General features: G+C 42.1%; 1 protein-coding gene across 8 annotated transcripts in view; it reads left to right on the plus strand.

Moving 5' to 3' along the window:
* Positions 1 to 16,949, plus strand: part of THRB (thyroid hormone receptor beta) — a 381,142-nt gene that overhangs the window by 354,390 nt on the left and 9,803 nt on the right. For all 8 annotated transcript variants that reach the window (XM_032162287.2, XM_032162284.2, XM_032162283.2 and 5 more), the window contains 2 exons: positions 2,174 to 2,379; positions 12,375 to 12,521. In XM_032162287.2, the coding sequence (XP_032018178.1) occupies positions 2,174 to 2,379; positions 12,375 to 12,521 (353 nt within the window). The remainder of the gene's footprint in view (positions 1 to 2,173; positions 2,380 to 12,374; positions 12,522 to 16,949) is intronic.

The following is a 16,949-nucleotide window of genomic DNA, read 5'->3' on the forward strand; positions in this document are numbered from 1 at the left end:
ACATCAGTGAGAGATTCCAACTATTAGTTAAAAATTAAAAAGAAAAAGAAAGATAAAAAATTAAGAAAGAAAAAAGAAAATACAGTGAGGATTTTTCCTGATGAAAGAAATAATCATGGCTCACATTTTATGTGAGAAACAGAGTTCTTTCACTGAGAAAAAAAAAAAAATCTGTGAAATGTTCTGGTTTGCCCATTAAAAAAGAAGGAATGGAGAATCTTTAAAAAGGAAGAGGGTTATGTTAGGGTGTTAGGCTGGAAATCCTGGGTTAATCCCCACCTCTGGCTGAGTATTTTCTTTGTCTTTATCTCTTAAAGGCCTTTAGCCCTTGCCAACAATATGCCTGATAAGGATATGTGAATATGATTGACTTAGAGCCAAATGCTTAGATATGCCACTATGACAAACTTATTATTGAATATCCACTTGTGTTTTATTGAGAAGTTTAAGATATGAGTGTCTATGAGGTTTAAAAACTCAGTGTTAATCTAGACTATATGGAAATAAATTTTGAGTGCCCTTTACTTGCTTGTGAGGGATTCTAAGAGCTCAGGCTTTCTAATCAGAAAAACTTCTGTTCGAGTCCCAGATCTGTCACTTACTAGCTGTGTGACCTTTGGAATTAAGCCGAGATTTTCCTTCTGTGAAATCATTGCCTACCTTGTAGAGTTGTTTTCAAGATTAAATTAGATAATGTTCATCAAATGCAATAGTCCCTGGCACACTGGAAGCATTTGGGAAGGGGTTGAGGGTATTATTACCATTCCTCCTTTCTCTTTAGTAACTGAACCAAAATGACTTAACAGGGCTCATTCATATTTTCCTCATTTGTAAGCGCTCACATGACTTTGACAATCCAATCAAATCTAAATGATCTGGAATTTAATATTCTCTTTAAATTAGAATATTTAAATGGTGGACTAGCTAGGCACCTTGGTTCTCCTTCTCTTGCTATGTCTGCTTTTTTTCTTTTTCTACCAGGTCACACCTTCATCAAGAAATGGCCCTAGGACAGTGATGTCGTAGAACTGGAGTCAGGAGTCCTGGGTCTTGCCTTGGCTCTGCCATTAACTTGCTCTGTGACTTTAGGCAAGTCACAGCCTCTCTGGATCAATTTCTTCTTCTTTCTGTGAAAAGAGAGAGTAGGACTAGATGACCTCTAAGTTCCCTTCCAGTTCTAAAATACTAGGACTCTGCAGTGTCAAACCTGAGCCTTTCCATTCCAGTGATAGTTACCAAGTCTAGTGAAATGGTTTTGTTTTTGGAAATTAACCACAGAAATATAGGTTTCTTGTTACCTGCCCTTCTGATTTTCCTTTCACCCAAATGAAAGAAGTCAGGACTGCATTTACTGAGCACTTATAATGCATTATCACATTGAATACTCTGTGAAGTGGTTATTATTGAGCCCATTTTGTATAGGAAAAAATGAAAGCTCAGAGAACCTAAGGAACTTGCCAGAGGTCACACAGCTAGAATGTGATAATATCAGAATTCAAACCCAAGTCTTTCTAGATTCCAAAGCCTGGACTCTTTAACCACCCTTGAGGGTGGACCAGGTAGAGAATGATGCACAGTGAGTACCTTGAGGCCCAGGTGAGGCCCAGCCACATTCCATTTAGTCCTTAAGGGAACCATGAAGAGTTGGGGTCCTTTTTCCTCTTGAAAAAAGGGATCACGAGCCTCCCACTTACTGCTCCATATGTTTCTTTTTTTTCTTCCCAAAACTTTTCTTTAACCTGAAGTTCTCCTTACTAAGAGCCGTTTTAGGGGAAGCGGGGAGGACAGAAACCCAGAGAGTGAATTCAGATGACTGGCTAGACAGGTTTCTCTGTGATCTTGTGGGTAGTATGGATTTTACCTCTCTCTGCTTCACTCTGTTTTAGAACCACCTTCTGTGGAGTTGGAGTGCGCAGTGTCTAGGTTCTCTGGGGACTTTGTTTTGAAAAGCTGGCCAGTCATGGGGAGTTTGGCTCTACAGACCATGTTGGACAAGACTAGTCAATGGCAGTTTGCTGGTGAGGAGAGAAAATGTCCCAGTGTGACCCACCCCAAAGGACCCAATGAGCCATCTGTTCATCAGTGGTCCCACCCCTGAGGCTCCAGGAAGTGCAGCTTGCCGTGTGTCTTGGGAGCATCTGTGTGCCTTGTCTCATCTTTCTCCCCCTCCTAGTGGTGCTGGATGACAGCAAGAGGCTGGCCAAGAGGAAGCTGATAGAGGAGAACCGGGAGAAGAGACGGCGGGAAGAGCTGCAGAAGTCCATCGGGCACAAGCCAGAGCCCACAGACGAGGAATGGGAGCTCATCAAAACCGTCACCGAAGCCCACGTGGCGACTAACGCCCAAGGCAGCCACTGGAAGCAAAAACGGAAATTCCTGGTAAGGCTTCCTTGCACAGATCAGTTTCACTTATACGCCAGTGTTTTCTACCTCAATTTATTCAGTCCTCATCACCTTGGGATACTGGTGTTATTGCCTCATTTTACTGATAGGAAAACTGTAGCTCTGAGAGGCTGAGTAACTTGCAAAGCTAGGATTTGAGTCTAGGTCTGTGTGAGAATAAAGGCCACTCCTACCATCTACTTTGTGATTTGCTGAATTCTAAAACAGTTTCTTAGGCCACATTATATCAGTTTGCTTTTACTGTTAGAAAGACCACTCCCAGACCAACTAATTAGTAAAATGTTTTGTCTGCCATCTTTTAGTTTTTATACCCATTTTTTTCCTCAGATGCCCAGTATATACATATTTAGTCCCTAAACTCAATCCCAAATATTCTGTTTACAATAGCCTCTAGACCTCAAGTATATTTTTATGTCAACAGAAGTCAAAATTTTTTAGCTTAAATTAAATGAGCTTGACTCAAGAAGGGCAATGGGAGTAAGGGAGTAGGGATAGGGTTGGTGGGCACAAGTGTGTAGAGAAAAAAGACCTTCCAGACCCTTGCAATATTGATGTTTAATATTCTTATAAAAACTACCAGTTGTGAAAATTCTTCCCATTCATTTCTTTTTCGGACTTCCTAGTATTTTGAGGTAAGCTGGGATTACTATCCCCATTTTACAGACATGCAAACCAAGCCCAAGGCCTTAAGCCGCTTGCCCAAGATCACACTGCTAAAAGCCAGGCACCAAAGCCAACTCGGTCTTCTGGTTCCAAGTCTAGGCTCTCCACCCACCTCATTAGAAAGACTACCTGCCCCACTAGTGCGGGACCATCTCAGAGACTGACTCTGCCCTTAGTTTGTGATGTAAAACCCTTTTCAAGTACCTGCCTGACAACAGATATTTTGTGGTTTCATTTGTATCCCTAGGGCACATTAGGGTACTTCCCCATCTGAACAAGAAGATATAGTGGTATAATTATCCTTGTACCTGAACATTAACATTACAATGAGAGAGTGGATCTTTTTCTTAAAACAACATAACAACAACCTTAAAGGAAGTTTTGGAAAGAAAAAGCTTATGCATAATTCACCTGTACTGACACAATTACTTTCATTGTAATGAAACAATATTTCCAGCACTTTGTTGATGGCTTTCACTAACAGCAATGTTAGCAAATACCTAGATGGCCTTTACCATATGCCAGGTACTATTCTAAGTGCTTTTCATTCATTAACTTCCTATACCAATCCTGTAGGTAGATGTGGTTAATATCTCCATTTTACAGAAGAGAGAACTAAGGCAGAGAAGTTGAGGAAACTTGCCTGAGCTCCCGCAACTAGTAAATAGTGGTGATGGATGCAGCCAGCTCCGGGATTTCTGCCTCTACCCACTACCCTATGCAAGCTTGGCACCTGCACAAACCAAAAAAGCCTCTGAAAGATCCCAGCTCTTTGGAGGAGCAGCCTTTCAGTGCCTTGATCTTGCATCTTCACCCCACCCTGTTATATCTGCCAGAAAATTCAAAAACACTAATTCTGGATTGATAGACCAATTCTAACACAGTACACTTGGGGCATAGCAAGACAGAGTCCTACCTAATTCCAAACTTAAAGCCATCCTTTCCCCAAATGTGTCACCCATAAATGGACATTGTAGAAACCACTTCCAGGCCTGGCACTGTCTCCTGATTTCAAGTCGTGACGAAGCTGAATTCCAAGTAAGGTAGAAGATTTGAAGTTCATCCTGGACTTCTCCCAGGAATTTTATACATTTATTGTCTTTACTCCCCATAGAGAAGGGATACTAGTCCAACTAAACTTGTTTAAGTAGTCATAAGGTGCTTCTTTCCAGACTTTAAAGATTTGTTTTTATTTAAGCAACATTTATTGAGTGGATACTATGTGCCAGAAAGTAAATAAGTCAGGCACATTCCTCTAGTGGGAGACAGATAATAAGAGATCAACAAACAAAATAAATGCAGGTGGTGGTAAGTGCAATGAAGGCAATAAACAGTGTGATGGGACAAAGAGTTTGTGAACTGGAAGTGGGGAGAGACTTAATTTCTCTGAGCATGGTAGTCAGAAGAAGCATCTCAGGAGATGACATTGTGCTATGTCCAGAAGCAGAGAAACCACCTCTATAAAGCAAAATATAATCAAATATCTTCATGCTGTGTGGTCACAATATCTAGTCATTAGAACCAGTCTTGAGGTCTGCACTGTTCACTTAAAGGCTCCTAACAGTTCACCAGCCTGACCATCTACTGAAAGAATCTATGGCACAGAATGATTTGCCGTTAGGCTTCTGTCAGAACCATGAGATTACCCATGCACAAGAGGGTTTTCTTCTCCTTGTAGGGCTGACATGAAATGTATCTTTTGTAGATCTTTAATCTGCTCAAGAAATTGTCCCTCTTGATTCAAATGTAAATAACTGCTTCTCCAAACCATTTTTCCCTAGAGGGTTATTGGGAAGGATCAGAACTCCTCCACTGTCCTGTCTGTCTCTACAATGAACTTCATTTCTGTCAGCCAATCCCCTTCTGTGCCTGGGATAACCCCTGCATCTCCTCGCAGGAGAACAATGCTCCATTCAGCCCTCCACACCTGAGTGTCTATGCTATGTGTGATGGAAACTTGTGGTAGCTTTTCTCCAAGATGGCTGCCATCAAATTATTTCTCATCCCTGTATACACAGCCCGTTCTCTCCCCGGGAGAGGTAGAGTCTGTTCCTCTCTCCCCTTGAATCTAGGCTGGTATCTGATGCCTTTAAACAGTACATTTCGGCAGAAGTGATACTTAAGTTACTTCTAAGGTTGGGTCATAAGAAGGCTTGCAGCTTCCACTTGGGTATCTTGGGGGAGGGAAGCCACCTGGTCTCTCATAGCAGTTGACTATATATTAAAAAAGAAGAAGAAGAATAAAAAATAATAATAAAGGTCCAACTACTCTGAGACCACCAGGCAGTGAGGAATCCCAAGCTAGCCATGTAAAAAGGCCACACAGAAGGAGAGATTCCCAAGCAGCCCAGGGACCAGAAATATGAGTAAAGAAGCCTTTACATGACACCAGCCTCTACTGCCATTTGATGGCAGCTGTATGAGGGCCCCCTAGCTGTGCCAATCGATCCCCAGAACTCAGAAAGAAAATTAAAAATTGTTGTTTTAAACCACAAAGTTTGGGGGTAGTTTGTTACACAGCAATAAATAACCAGAAAAGAACTAGATAAATATTTGTTGAACTGAACATACAGTTCCACTCACCCATCCTTGGAGACAGTACAGTTAAGCCCTGTGTCTTAGCCAGTTTACATATTTACATATACTCCTTGCAGAAAAGTGACTCCAACTGAGTATTTATGCTCAGGATGAAAATTTCACTCTTTTGAGTAGTGAATTAGTCCTGCAAGGACATTAAGAATCTTTACTTAAAGACAGCTTTGCTAAGTGGTATTCATGTACTGAAAGGTATCGTGTACCAAACAGGCTTTTGCACATTAGGATTTGCCTCTCCTGTGTGCTAATACCGCTTTTCCTGTGCTTGCAACACTGCCACATGTTATTTATTTTTTATGTGTTGATGTCCCATTTTGTTCCAAAAAAGAATTTAAGGAGGCCTATCGTGTTAACAATAGTATAAAAAATATGTCGTATGGGATTATATGTTGTCATTAAAGCTGAAAGTATTCATTTATCTGGAATGGGTAAGTACATTATTCCCTAAAAGGAACTACTGACATAGTTTTCAGTCTAAGACCAGGACCCATTTTCACTTTAAGACCAGCACTCAAGTCAGAAATAGAGACAGGGCTGGGCGCAGTGGCTCATGCCTGCAATCCCAGCACTTTGGGAGGCCAAGGTGGGCGGACTGCTTGAGCCCAGGAGTGTGAGACCAGCCTGGGAAACATAGCGAGACTCCATCTCTACAAAAAATAAACAAATTTAGCCAGGCTTGGTGATGCTCACCTGTGGTTCCCCACTACTCAGGAGGCTGAGGTAGATGGATCACTTAAGCCCAGGAGGTCAAGGCTACAGTGAGCTATGATTATGCCACTCTACTCCAAACTGGACAACAAAGTAAAACCCTGTCTCAAAAAAACCAGAAAAAAAAAAGAAAAGAAAAGAAAAAGAAAGAAAGAAAAAGAAACAGAGACAGTGATTTGATCTGGATTTTAAATCTATATTTGGGTCTGAGAAAATTAGAGTCTTTGGCAAATGAGGAACTTTTGCAAAAGCCATTAAGATTTTCATAATAAATCTAAAGCCACTTTTTAAAGCTTCTCCCAAAAGCACTTAAATCATATAATTTTCTAGTTTTCTCCAATCTACTCAAATCTCTGAGGCTACAGAAATGCCTAATTTCACCACCACCAATTCATCTGTGATGACAGTGAGGATGAAAAGCAGAAGCAGGCTGAGAAGAGAACAAGCAGCATCTGATGCCAAACAAGGGAAAGCAGGTCACTCCACCAAGGGTAGCTTGCTTCTAGACCTCCAGTAGCAGCCCCTGACAGCAACAATCTTGTCTATTGACATCATTTATTATTGTCTGCTGACATTGTATCATTATTCTGCTCCCTTAATTTTCATGCAAAGTTGTAGCTTTGGGTGAATGTCTACCCAAGTATAAAATGTGACCTTTATGATCAGAGGAGACTTTTCCTACTTTTTCCCTGGCAGAGATACTGTCTGATTTCACACACTCAACTGGGGTAGCTTCAGACAAGGGGCATCAGCAGAAGGGTCAGATAGGGTGAGTGATGAGGTCATACGTGATCTGTGTGCATAGCTCATAGGACAAGTGCAATCATGTCAGGAATGCATCTATCACCCCAAGTTATTAGAATAACATCAGAAGAAGGCAGGATAATCTAGTAGTTACATGAATGGGGATTGGAACCAGACAGCCAGATTCCATGCTTGCCTCTGTTGCTTTTTTAAGTGTGACTTTGGGCAAGTTATTTCACCTCTCTAAGGCTCAGTTGCCTTATGCCCTTGCTGAATGGCATAAAGCAATAGATACAAGTGGCTTAACACTGTCTGGCGTATTGTTAGCAACCACAGAAGTGGTTACTACGTGCACTATCCTTACCACCCCCACACCCCGCACTGCCACCATCTTATTCCTGCTTATCCCAGGAAAAGGATGAGGCTGTAGTCATATCCCATGGCCCAAAGACCTTGAATTATTATCTACCCAGGTCTTCCTGCCTAGCCTGGCAAAAGTACAAGAAGACATCCTATGAACAAGTACAGAAGTGAGAGTCCCATCTGGCCCCACTCCATTCTGCATGTGCCAAAGAGTTACCTTTCGAGCCAAGAAGTCCTTGGCTCTGAGCCAAGGACTCAGCAAAGAGGTCAGCTGACAGCATTTCCTACTCACCTTGAACAATACTAACGAAATAGTCAAAGCAGAAAGCCAGTTGGTCACGATTTGTATAAGACTAGCCTCACCCATGCGGAGCAAGGGCTGAGGTCACCCCTGAACACACACCTGAATCTCTCCTTTTGCACCCTCCACCCCTCCTACCCCAAGAAGTCGTTCTGGATTCCTTACCCCACAGCCAGTCCATTTTTGGCCCCTGTTTTCAGCTGCCAATATACAACTGTAATTCTCTAGGCCTCTCCATCTCTACTGCCATCCCCATAGTGCACTTCAGCCTGCCCAAACCACAGCTGTTTCCTGTTTTTTCCTTTGGCTCCCCACATATCTTCTCCATGCAGTAACCATTGTGTCATGTCTATGCCCTGTTTACAGCCCTTCAGTAGATGCCCCATTGCATTTAGAATAAGCCCATCTCCTTCCTATGGTCTACAACACCTAGCATCACAGGTCCCTCTGCCTACCTCCGCTTCCTCATTTCATGCTATCACTGGGCTGTAACCACATGGGCCTCCTTTCTGACTTTGGGACTTTGCACTGGCTTTCCCCTCTGCCTTGAGTGTTCTTCCTCTGGCCCTAAGGAAGGCTACTTCCTTGACATTCCTCAAGTCAAAGTCCACACACTGCTTCTCAAAGGGGCCTTGGCTGACCTTCCTTTCTCCTGCCTCCCCATGTATTATCATGTCACCTCCAGACTTATCACAAATTCTTCCATGAATACATGTTTCTTATTTATTGTCTATCTCCCCTCACTACAATGCAAGTTCCTTGAGGATACACTGTTCATTGCTGTAACCTCAGCATCTAAAACGAGGCCTGGCCCATAGTACCTGCTCAATAAATATTGGTATAAGTATACATTCATTCACTCACTCAACCAATAAGCATTCTATCCTCCACAACTTGGCCCAATGCCTTGTACACAGTAGGCAAAGACAAGTAAGACTTATTCTCTACCCCCTTAAGTTCATACCTTTGGTGTGTACTTACATAACTATAATAAAAAGTGACAGTAATAAATGCCTAAATACCATATGACTCATAGCCATGGGCCACCATGTGTGTTTGAATGAGGTAAATGTCATTTCAAACTGAGGTCACCTGGGAAAACATCTAGGAGAAGATATAACTTGAGTTGGGTCTTGAAGAGAAAATAGGATTTGGAAAAGACAGAAATGAGAGACAGAAGTGGGGGCTTTGGAGAAAGCAAAAGTCTGGAAAGAAGGCAGCAGTGAAATGGGAAAATGTAAGGCAAGTTGTAGGGGAGACATAGAGAAGACAACTGGGCTAGCTCAGGAGGTCCATTTAGGGCAAAGAGAGGATATCAGAATGAGAGTTGAAAATACCACCATGAGCTAGCTAAGGCAGTTGGATCCACAGAGGCAAAAAGCAGGCTTTCCCCACAGGTGTACAGTGGTGAATCTACAAGCAAGCTAGAGACTTATCATCAGTATTGGAGCTTGATCTTGGGCACATAAATACTTATGTGTATATGAGCAAATGTATTTCATATAGTAGTTTACGAGGCTATTAGCTATAATAAGATATCTAATGGGTTCAACTAATGTCAAATATTTATACTCTATTTTTAACGTCTTCCAAATATTTTAGAAAATTATGTATTTTTGTTATAGGTGAAAAATCTTCAGGGAAGTAACAAACAGGGTTTCGCTGCTCAACCTTGATTAACCTGATATTAGGTCGATTCATGGATATAGACAAACAGATAGATTCTTTTTCGTCGTTCTCGTATCTAAGATCCATTATGGAAAAAAAATCTTAATGATAAAATCAAAGGATTATACTTTGTTCATAGTTTTACTTCTAGCAATTTTATAGTCCATTAAATAGCCAGAGGCTTAAAAGTAAATTTTTTATTCTACCTTGATATATATTTCCATCAGAAAACTTGTGAGCTTGTTACATTTGGGGCTTTAGTTTTACTTAAAATTGCCATATTTCCTTGCATACTTTCTCTCCTTTTTTCAAATCTTTAGACATGTCACAAGTAGAATTCAAATAATCTACACACCCACAAATTGAAAGAAAAAATTAACATCAGTATTAACCCACCAACATTTCAAAGGACACGGAGTGCCATTTAAATACATCAGATTAGCTCTATCAGTATTCACTGAGAGATGTTTAGATTCAGTCAGGCCAAAATGATGTTATTATACTTCTTAATTTTATTTTTATTTTAAAAAGTTCATCCTACATATAATTAGATATATAATTAATATATATTTATATTATATATATACATATATATATATATACACACATATATATATATAACTCTCTACCTTTTTGAATGTGTGCCCACATTCCTTCTATCAGTTGATCTTCATAAAAGACTTGTCAAGTAGACAAGGTCAGTGAGATGAGCCTCAGTTTCAGGAATGAGAAGAAATTATAAAGAAGAGCAGGGATATCTGAAGGCTACAGGGAGCAGCATTACCCAGAGGAGGAACAGAGGTACCTTTTCCTTTAGCACAATCTAGGTGAGAAAGAGGGAAGGAGAAGGAGGCTGTACATGTGATTATTTCATCAATTCTGTCTGCTCCCAGAGAGCCAGCTGAACAGTCAATCATTGTGAAACACGACAGAAACCAGTTTTCATCCGCTCACTGCCAACAACACACACACAAAAAAAAGTAAAAAATAAACAGGAGACAATGCTGGATGGCCGAAAAAAGTTAAATGCTGTCAGCATTTGTTATGTATTAATAATATGTTTTTAAAACCTTCCCCTGAGGCTGTAACCATGACCCCTGGGCTGCTCCTGTTGACCCTGGTGCTCTGGCACCAAGAAGAGTAAAAGAATCATCTTTTGCTTTTCCTTCTGCTAAAAATGTGATGTGAGCAGTAACAGGAGATACGCGGGAAGAGGCAAGGGAACTGGATTACTCTAAGCTGGACTTGGTTACTGCTAACTCAGTGGTTCTCCAAGAGTGGGCCCAGAGCAGCTTCATCAGTGCACCCTGGGAACTTGTTAGAAATGCAGATTCCCAGGCTCCATCCCTGACCTGCTGAATCAGATACACAGGGGATGGGGCCCAGAAGTCAAGTGATGCTGATGCACAGTGAAGTTTGGGGGCCACTATGTTAGGCTAGTCTCACCACTGGCAGTGTCCTCACTGCCCTGCAAGTGAGGAATTCTATTTTGCTCAACTCACTCACAGTGTCAGTTCCTCATTCCCATCCCCCTTCCCCACCCCCATCTCCAAGCCCCTGGGTGTGGAAAAGAGAACTGACCTTGTTCCTGTCTATTCACTGTGGCTCTAGGCAAAGGTGGCCACCATTGGGTAGGGACTGAGTCTGTGATCTCCTTGGTCACATTCACATCTTCCTGGGAGACAGCTGGAGAGGCTGGCAAGGAGGGTGTTCAGAGGAGTAGAGATTCTGTTCATTAGTGTCAAAAGGTCCACAGAGAGTAAAAGCCTTGCAGTAGGGAGGAGGAGGTGTGGAGCTCCGGGGAGACTGCTGTGTGGAGTCAGGGCCACCCAGATCACAGGCCTGGCCTCAGCAGCTCGCTCTTAACCTTTCTGATCCCTGGTTTGCTCACCTGCAAATCAGGATTTGAATGAGGACTACTTGAGACAGGGTAGTGTGCGAAGTGGCTGGCTCACTTGTAGGCCACAAATAAATGGTGGTTATGATCATCACAAAGACAAGGAGGAGAAGTGCAGCAGACTCTTCCTGAAGGAAGCACTGGGTGACAGCAGGAGGTACATGGACACAGATCACATCAGGGAGGTCACTGAATGAGAAACTTAGGAGTTAGATGGCTACTGTGGACATTGGGAAGCACGTAAGTCACCTGGAGGTCTTGCTAAAATGCTGATTCTGTACCACCTGGTCTGGGGAGGGGCCTGAGAAGTCCCCTGGTGACACCTAGGCTGCTGCACTACGCTTTGAGCAGCAAGGCCATGGATTGTTCTTGAGCAAGTAAACAGCAGAAAACTGCCCTAGGGACATTAAATCCTAGTAAATTCGCCACTCTGCCCTAAGGTTTGCCAAGTTTCCTGTAGACAGCCTAGCAATCTTCCCCCTCAACCCTCAGCTGAGACCACCTCAAACTGGAGTCTGTAGGGCAGAGGAGCGCTTCAAGCCCCATCTGGGTCGGAAGCAAGAATCCACAGGGCGCTGTTTGCTAGGGCCCACCCATCGCTCTGCTCTATCACTGCCCATGGTGTGCCTGCCTCCCACACACAGACACATACCAGCATGTGCAGTGTTCTGAAAATGCCATCCCAGAGCCCCTGGAATTTATGTCACCTTACCTAAGTATACACCCTTTGTGCATTCAGAAGCAGGACCCAAATTCCTGTCCTTTCTCTTATCTCTCTCTCTCTCTCTCTTTCTGCAGCAACAGTCCTGTAAACATTGTCACTGAGGGCCTATTAAAGCAATGGCCAAAACATATATCTTTACTCAAAGAAATAAGTGATGCATAAACTGTACAGTTGGTTAATAAATGATGTGAAAACTGGAAACTGTACAGGATGTCAGTTCAGAAGAGATTTTCTGCCACATAAGAACTATGATAAATAAAGCTCCTTTCAACTTCTTCATTTAAATCTTTCTTTTTTCTCCTCCTTAGCCAGAAGACATTGGACAAGCACCAATAGTCAATGCCCCAGAAGGTGGAAAGGTTGACTTGGAAGCCTTCAGCCATTTTACAAAAATCATCACACCAGCAATTACCAGAGTGGTGGATTTTGCCAAAAAGTTGCCTATGTTTTGTGAGGTGAGGATGTTGTTTTTCCTTCTGCATTATTCTTAATTATAGTTTCATCAGTTTCCAGGAATACTGGGTATTATTTACAATTTAATGTTAATTAGTAGGGACTTAATCATATGAAAGCAACGTCAGTACAAAATGAAAATGCATTCTATTTCATTTGAATTTCCCACTTTCTGTATTTAGTCATCATTCATTAGCTTGTCCATGTAAGGCCCATCAAGATCCTATTCATCCCCCTGACTCCAGGCATTGAGAAATAATGATAGCAATAGATTCCATTTATTCAGCGCCTATGCTGTCCTAGTTACCACACTCAGGTACTCGCGTTTGCCCACATTCAATCTAATCCTTCTAAGCGATTCACAGCGTTGCTTGTATCAACCCCATTTTCAGATGGGGACAATCAAGATCAAAGAGATCAAGTTATCCAAATGTGACATCATGCTTGGAACCTAGGTCTGTATTCTTCCCAGTGCATATCCCAGTGAGATGACTGTGTGGTCATTTCTTAATCCTCAAGAATAAGTTAAATGCCCCTCACAGAACCAGGCTCTTAATGTCCCCTCAAATCTTTCCTCTTTTCCTATAAGCTCACTCTTGCTTGTCCCATCTTCAGGGCACCCTGTAGAGCTGTCCCACCAGAGTTATTCGACTTTCCCTTTGGATCACTTGAACTTTATCAGGCCTGCCCTGTGGTGGCAGATGCCACAGTCTCTACAGTCAGCTACATGGGCAAGAATCCTAAACAAGTTATCCAATATCTTCAAACTTCACTTATCTTTAAAATGGGGATTACAATAGTGTCTACCTCTTAGAGCTGTTGAAAGGTTTTTTAATTGGGATAATGTATTTGTAAAGTGATTAGACAGTGCCTGGGTTATAATAAGTATTCCATAGTTTAGCTGCTAATACTGCTTCTATTTTATCTGTTACATTTCCATCCTGCCTCTAACCTTCCTCTTTTTTAATCAAATGGGGTATGTTTTCCGGAGAACTTTAAAAAAAATTTCAGAAGGTGCTTGTCTATTGCTCTGTATACCTTCAAGGGGACCCAGAAAGACACCAAATAGAGAGGGTCACGGAGAGCTGTGAGCCTCTTAGGTAAGCAGGCTGAGTGATAAGTGATCCTGGTCTCACCTAAAAAGAAGCTAAAAGTTTCCTCACCTGGAATGACTCCTGCTGCCTTGGCTTCCAGCTCTGGTGTCTTTGAGTTTGCAATAATGGGAGCCCAGCTGGAATCAGAGGGACACAGAGCCCTCAGACATTATGGGGACACTTCTCATTGCCAATTTCTGAGCCTCCACAGAAGCCATACCCAGAAGGACAGGAAAGTGGGCTTCGGGAAACAGATATCTTGCCCCTAGACCTAGCTGAGAGAGCACATTTGCCTCCCTCTTAGCCCCAGCTTCACTGTGGTGGGGGCCAGGTGTCTTACAACAGAATACCATAGACTGAGTGGCTTAAAAACAATAGAAATTTATGTCTTACAGTTCTGGAGGCTGGGATGTTCAAGATCAAGGTACCAGCAGATTCATTGTCTGGTGAGGGCCTGCCTGCTTCCTGATTCATAGACAGCTGTCTTCTCATTGTGTCCCCCTCATGATGGACAGGACAAGGGAGCTCTTTGGGATCTCTTCTACAAGGGCACAAATCCCATTCATGAAGGCCCCACTCTCATGACCTCATCACCTCCCAAAGGCCCTGCCTTCAATACCATCACACTGGGGATTAGGTTGCAACATATGGATTTTGAAGGGATACAGACATTCAGTCTATAGCACCAGGGTACCCGATATGCTAGTACCCACAGCCTTGCAGTAGCAATGACTCATACCCCACCCCTAAAGAAGTCAGTAGGTACTGAGGAAGGGACTTTGACTTATATCTCTGTGTTGGCCATGGAGCTTCCCATGCCTTTGATGCCTTTTTTAAAAGTAGACATCTATTAACATTTTAGAGGATATTACAGAAATTATACATATTCATTGAAGATTTATACAACATAATAAAGGTATTGATTTATGGTAACACTACCACAGGATTTTGGCACCTATTTTAGTCTTTTTTCAAATATTTGTGTGTGTACACACACACATATACACATACATACATATACATGAAGTATAAAACATATTTAATATAATGCATACCACAATGTACTATGTATGAGATTATTTTTAACTTTGTATTAAAGAATGTGTATATGTCCTAAGAGTGCAGCTCAATAAATTTTTACAAACTGAACCCACCCACATGATCGGCACCAAAAGAAACAGATCGTTACCAGCACCTGTCACTGTACCAACTTTTTACCTTCAATGGGAGGACATAGCGTTTACATATTTTTTCACAAAATGATTTTCAATGACCACATAGTATTCCAAAGAATACATCTACCATAAATTATGTTATCTGTTTTTACTGGAGCTATAGTTTGTTTCCAATTATTCACTAATAAAAATATGCTCCTGTGAATGTTCTGGCAACTATATCCTGCCCGCATCACTGACTGTGTCTGAAGGGTAAAGCCTGGACATAGAATTTAAGGACCGAGATATACAGGCTTTTGATATGTGTTGCCAAATTGCCCTTGAGGAAGTATGTGCACCCTCATATCTGCACCGACGGGCTTGTTTCACCTCACTCTTGCCAGTTCTGGCTGTCATCGTTCTCTTTTGTTTGTGGGGATGGTTTTGTTTTCCTGGACCTCCCTTGGTCCTCTCTCTGGCTGTGTCCCTTTGCCCCCAGTTCTTGGGTCTGAGGAGGAACTCTACTGAGTCTGTCACCCCTACAACTCCAGCCAGCCTGCCAGTCATATGGTGCCCTTTGAATGCCACCCCGACCCCCCCGAGATGGTTTTTTTTTTCAATGTAAAGCTCATGTAAACCACCGAAGAGATATTTCAGTTGAAGGAAGAAACAGAAGCAGCAGCCATCTCCGCCACCAGGAGCAAACACACTGCGCACTTTCATCCACGGCAAGGGCGAGGGGTCAACAGGGAACTTTTCAAGCATGGATTGTGGCAAGCTTATCTATGCAAGTTTCCCTAAAAGTCCAAGCCTGTTTCATTTTTGATTCCATCTCTCCTTCTACCCTGATATCGTGTGGTCTGCCAATTACAAAAGACGATGGCAGCGGGATGGTGGGAGCACCTTTACAGCAAAGCACCTTTGCATGTACTTTCTGTCTTTGAGGCCTCTTGATGACCTTTAGCCTCTTATATTCTCTTTGAAACCCAAAAGAGGTGAATTAACTATATAGGTTCGTTAGCTACCCAGGGAGTGGGCTGGAGATCTCAGGTGGTCTTGAGAGCCAGGGGTCTCTTGCCAGAGGCAGTTTATCACATCTGCTATTCAAACTGTATTCATGATAATTGTTCTTCTAAGATCCATGCCAACCCACCAAACAAGACTGGCACGACACCAGGGGCTTCACAAGATCTAAAATCATCGCTGGCAGAGCTGCCAAAACAACATGCAAAACCACTCCTAGAGTGCCGGGCCCTGTCGTCTTTGCCAGTCAAGCTGAGTGATGCTCTCCTAAGAAAGCAGGAAGAACCTGTGGGAGTATCCCTGCATCTCTGCCTGTCAGGCCCTTGTTGAGTGTTCTCACAAGGAAAGCATTTTGGCAGGTGTCTAAGAGATTATTTGCCCACGTGTTGAAACAAATCTCACCAGGATCCTACAAATCCCTCTTAAAGGAAAAGGCATCTGGCCCAGTTTTAAACCATTGGTGATCCTTTGCAAATACTTATTCAGCTTTTATTTAAATTTGAACTAATCTTCAACAGTTGGTATTTAAACTAGAAATTTGGAAAAGAAAATTTCTACTTCATCTATAATCAGAATTGGTTTCAAAAGTGGGGACTGCCCCAGTTTGCATACTTTGTGGCACATTTTAAAAATAAATGGTTTAATCTGATTAGTAACTTCTTGTTGCTGTTCTATGCTAGTAGTTCTCAAGAGTGGGATCTGTGAACAAGCAACATAAGCATTACCTGAGAACTTGGGTGAAATGCAGAAACTCAGGGGTTGGGGCCAGCAATCTGTGTTTAACAATCAGAACCTAGACAAAAGCAAATCACAGTGCTTTTTAAAAAACAAGTGGAAGGAGAGAATTCATATGTATGGACTCCAGAATCAAATACGCAATGACTTTTATTCTGAAGAAAAAGCCAAGCAGTTTGAAATTAAATGGTAAAGTGACTAGGCTGAGCTAGTAAAAAACCTAAAATGCCCAGTATTTTAGATGTAATTCAGTTGTATTACTTTTATATAATAACCTAAATTGGACTGGCCGAGTATTGCCAAGAGCGTTTGCCAAAAGGAATTTGTAACTGCTCTAATGAAGAGACAGATATTAGGTGTAACTCACATATTTGTTGTTTATGGAAACTTAGTCATATCAGTGGTAAAAAAAAAAAAAAAAAAA

This window comes from Hylobates moloch, unplaced genomic scaffold, assembly GCF_009828535.3.
Source record: "Hylobates moloch isolate HMO894 unplaced genomic scaffold, HMol_V3 SCAFFOLD_8, whole genome shotgun sequence".
In the NCBI taxonomy this organism is placed as follows: domain Eukaryota; kingdom Metazoa; phylum Chordata; class Mammalia; order Primates; family Hylobatidae; genus Hylobates; species Hylobates moloch.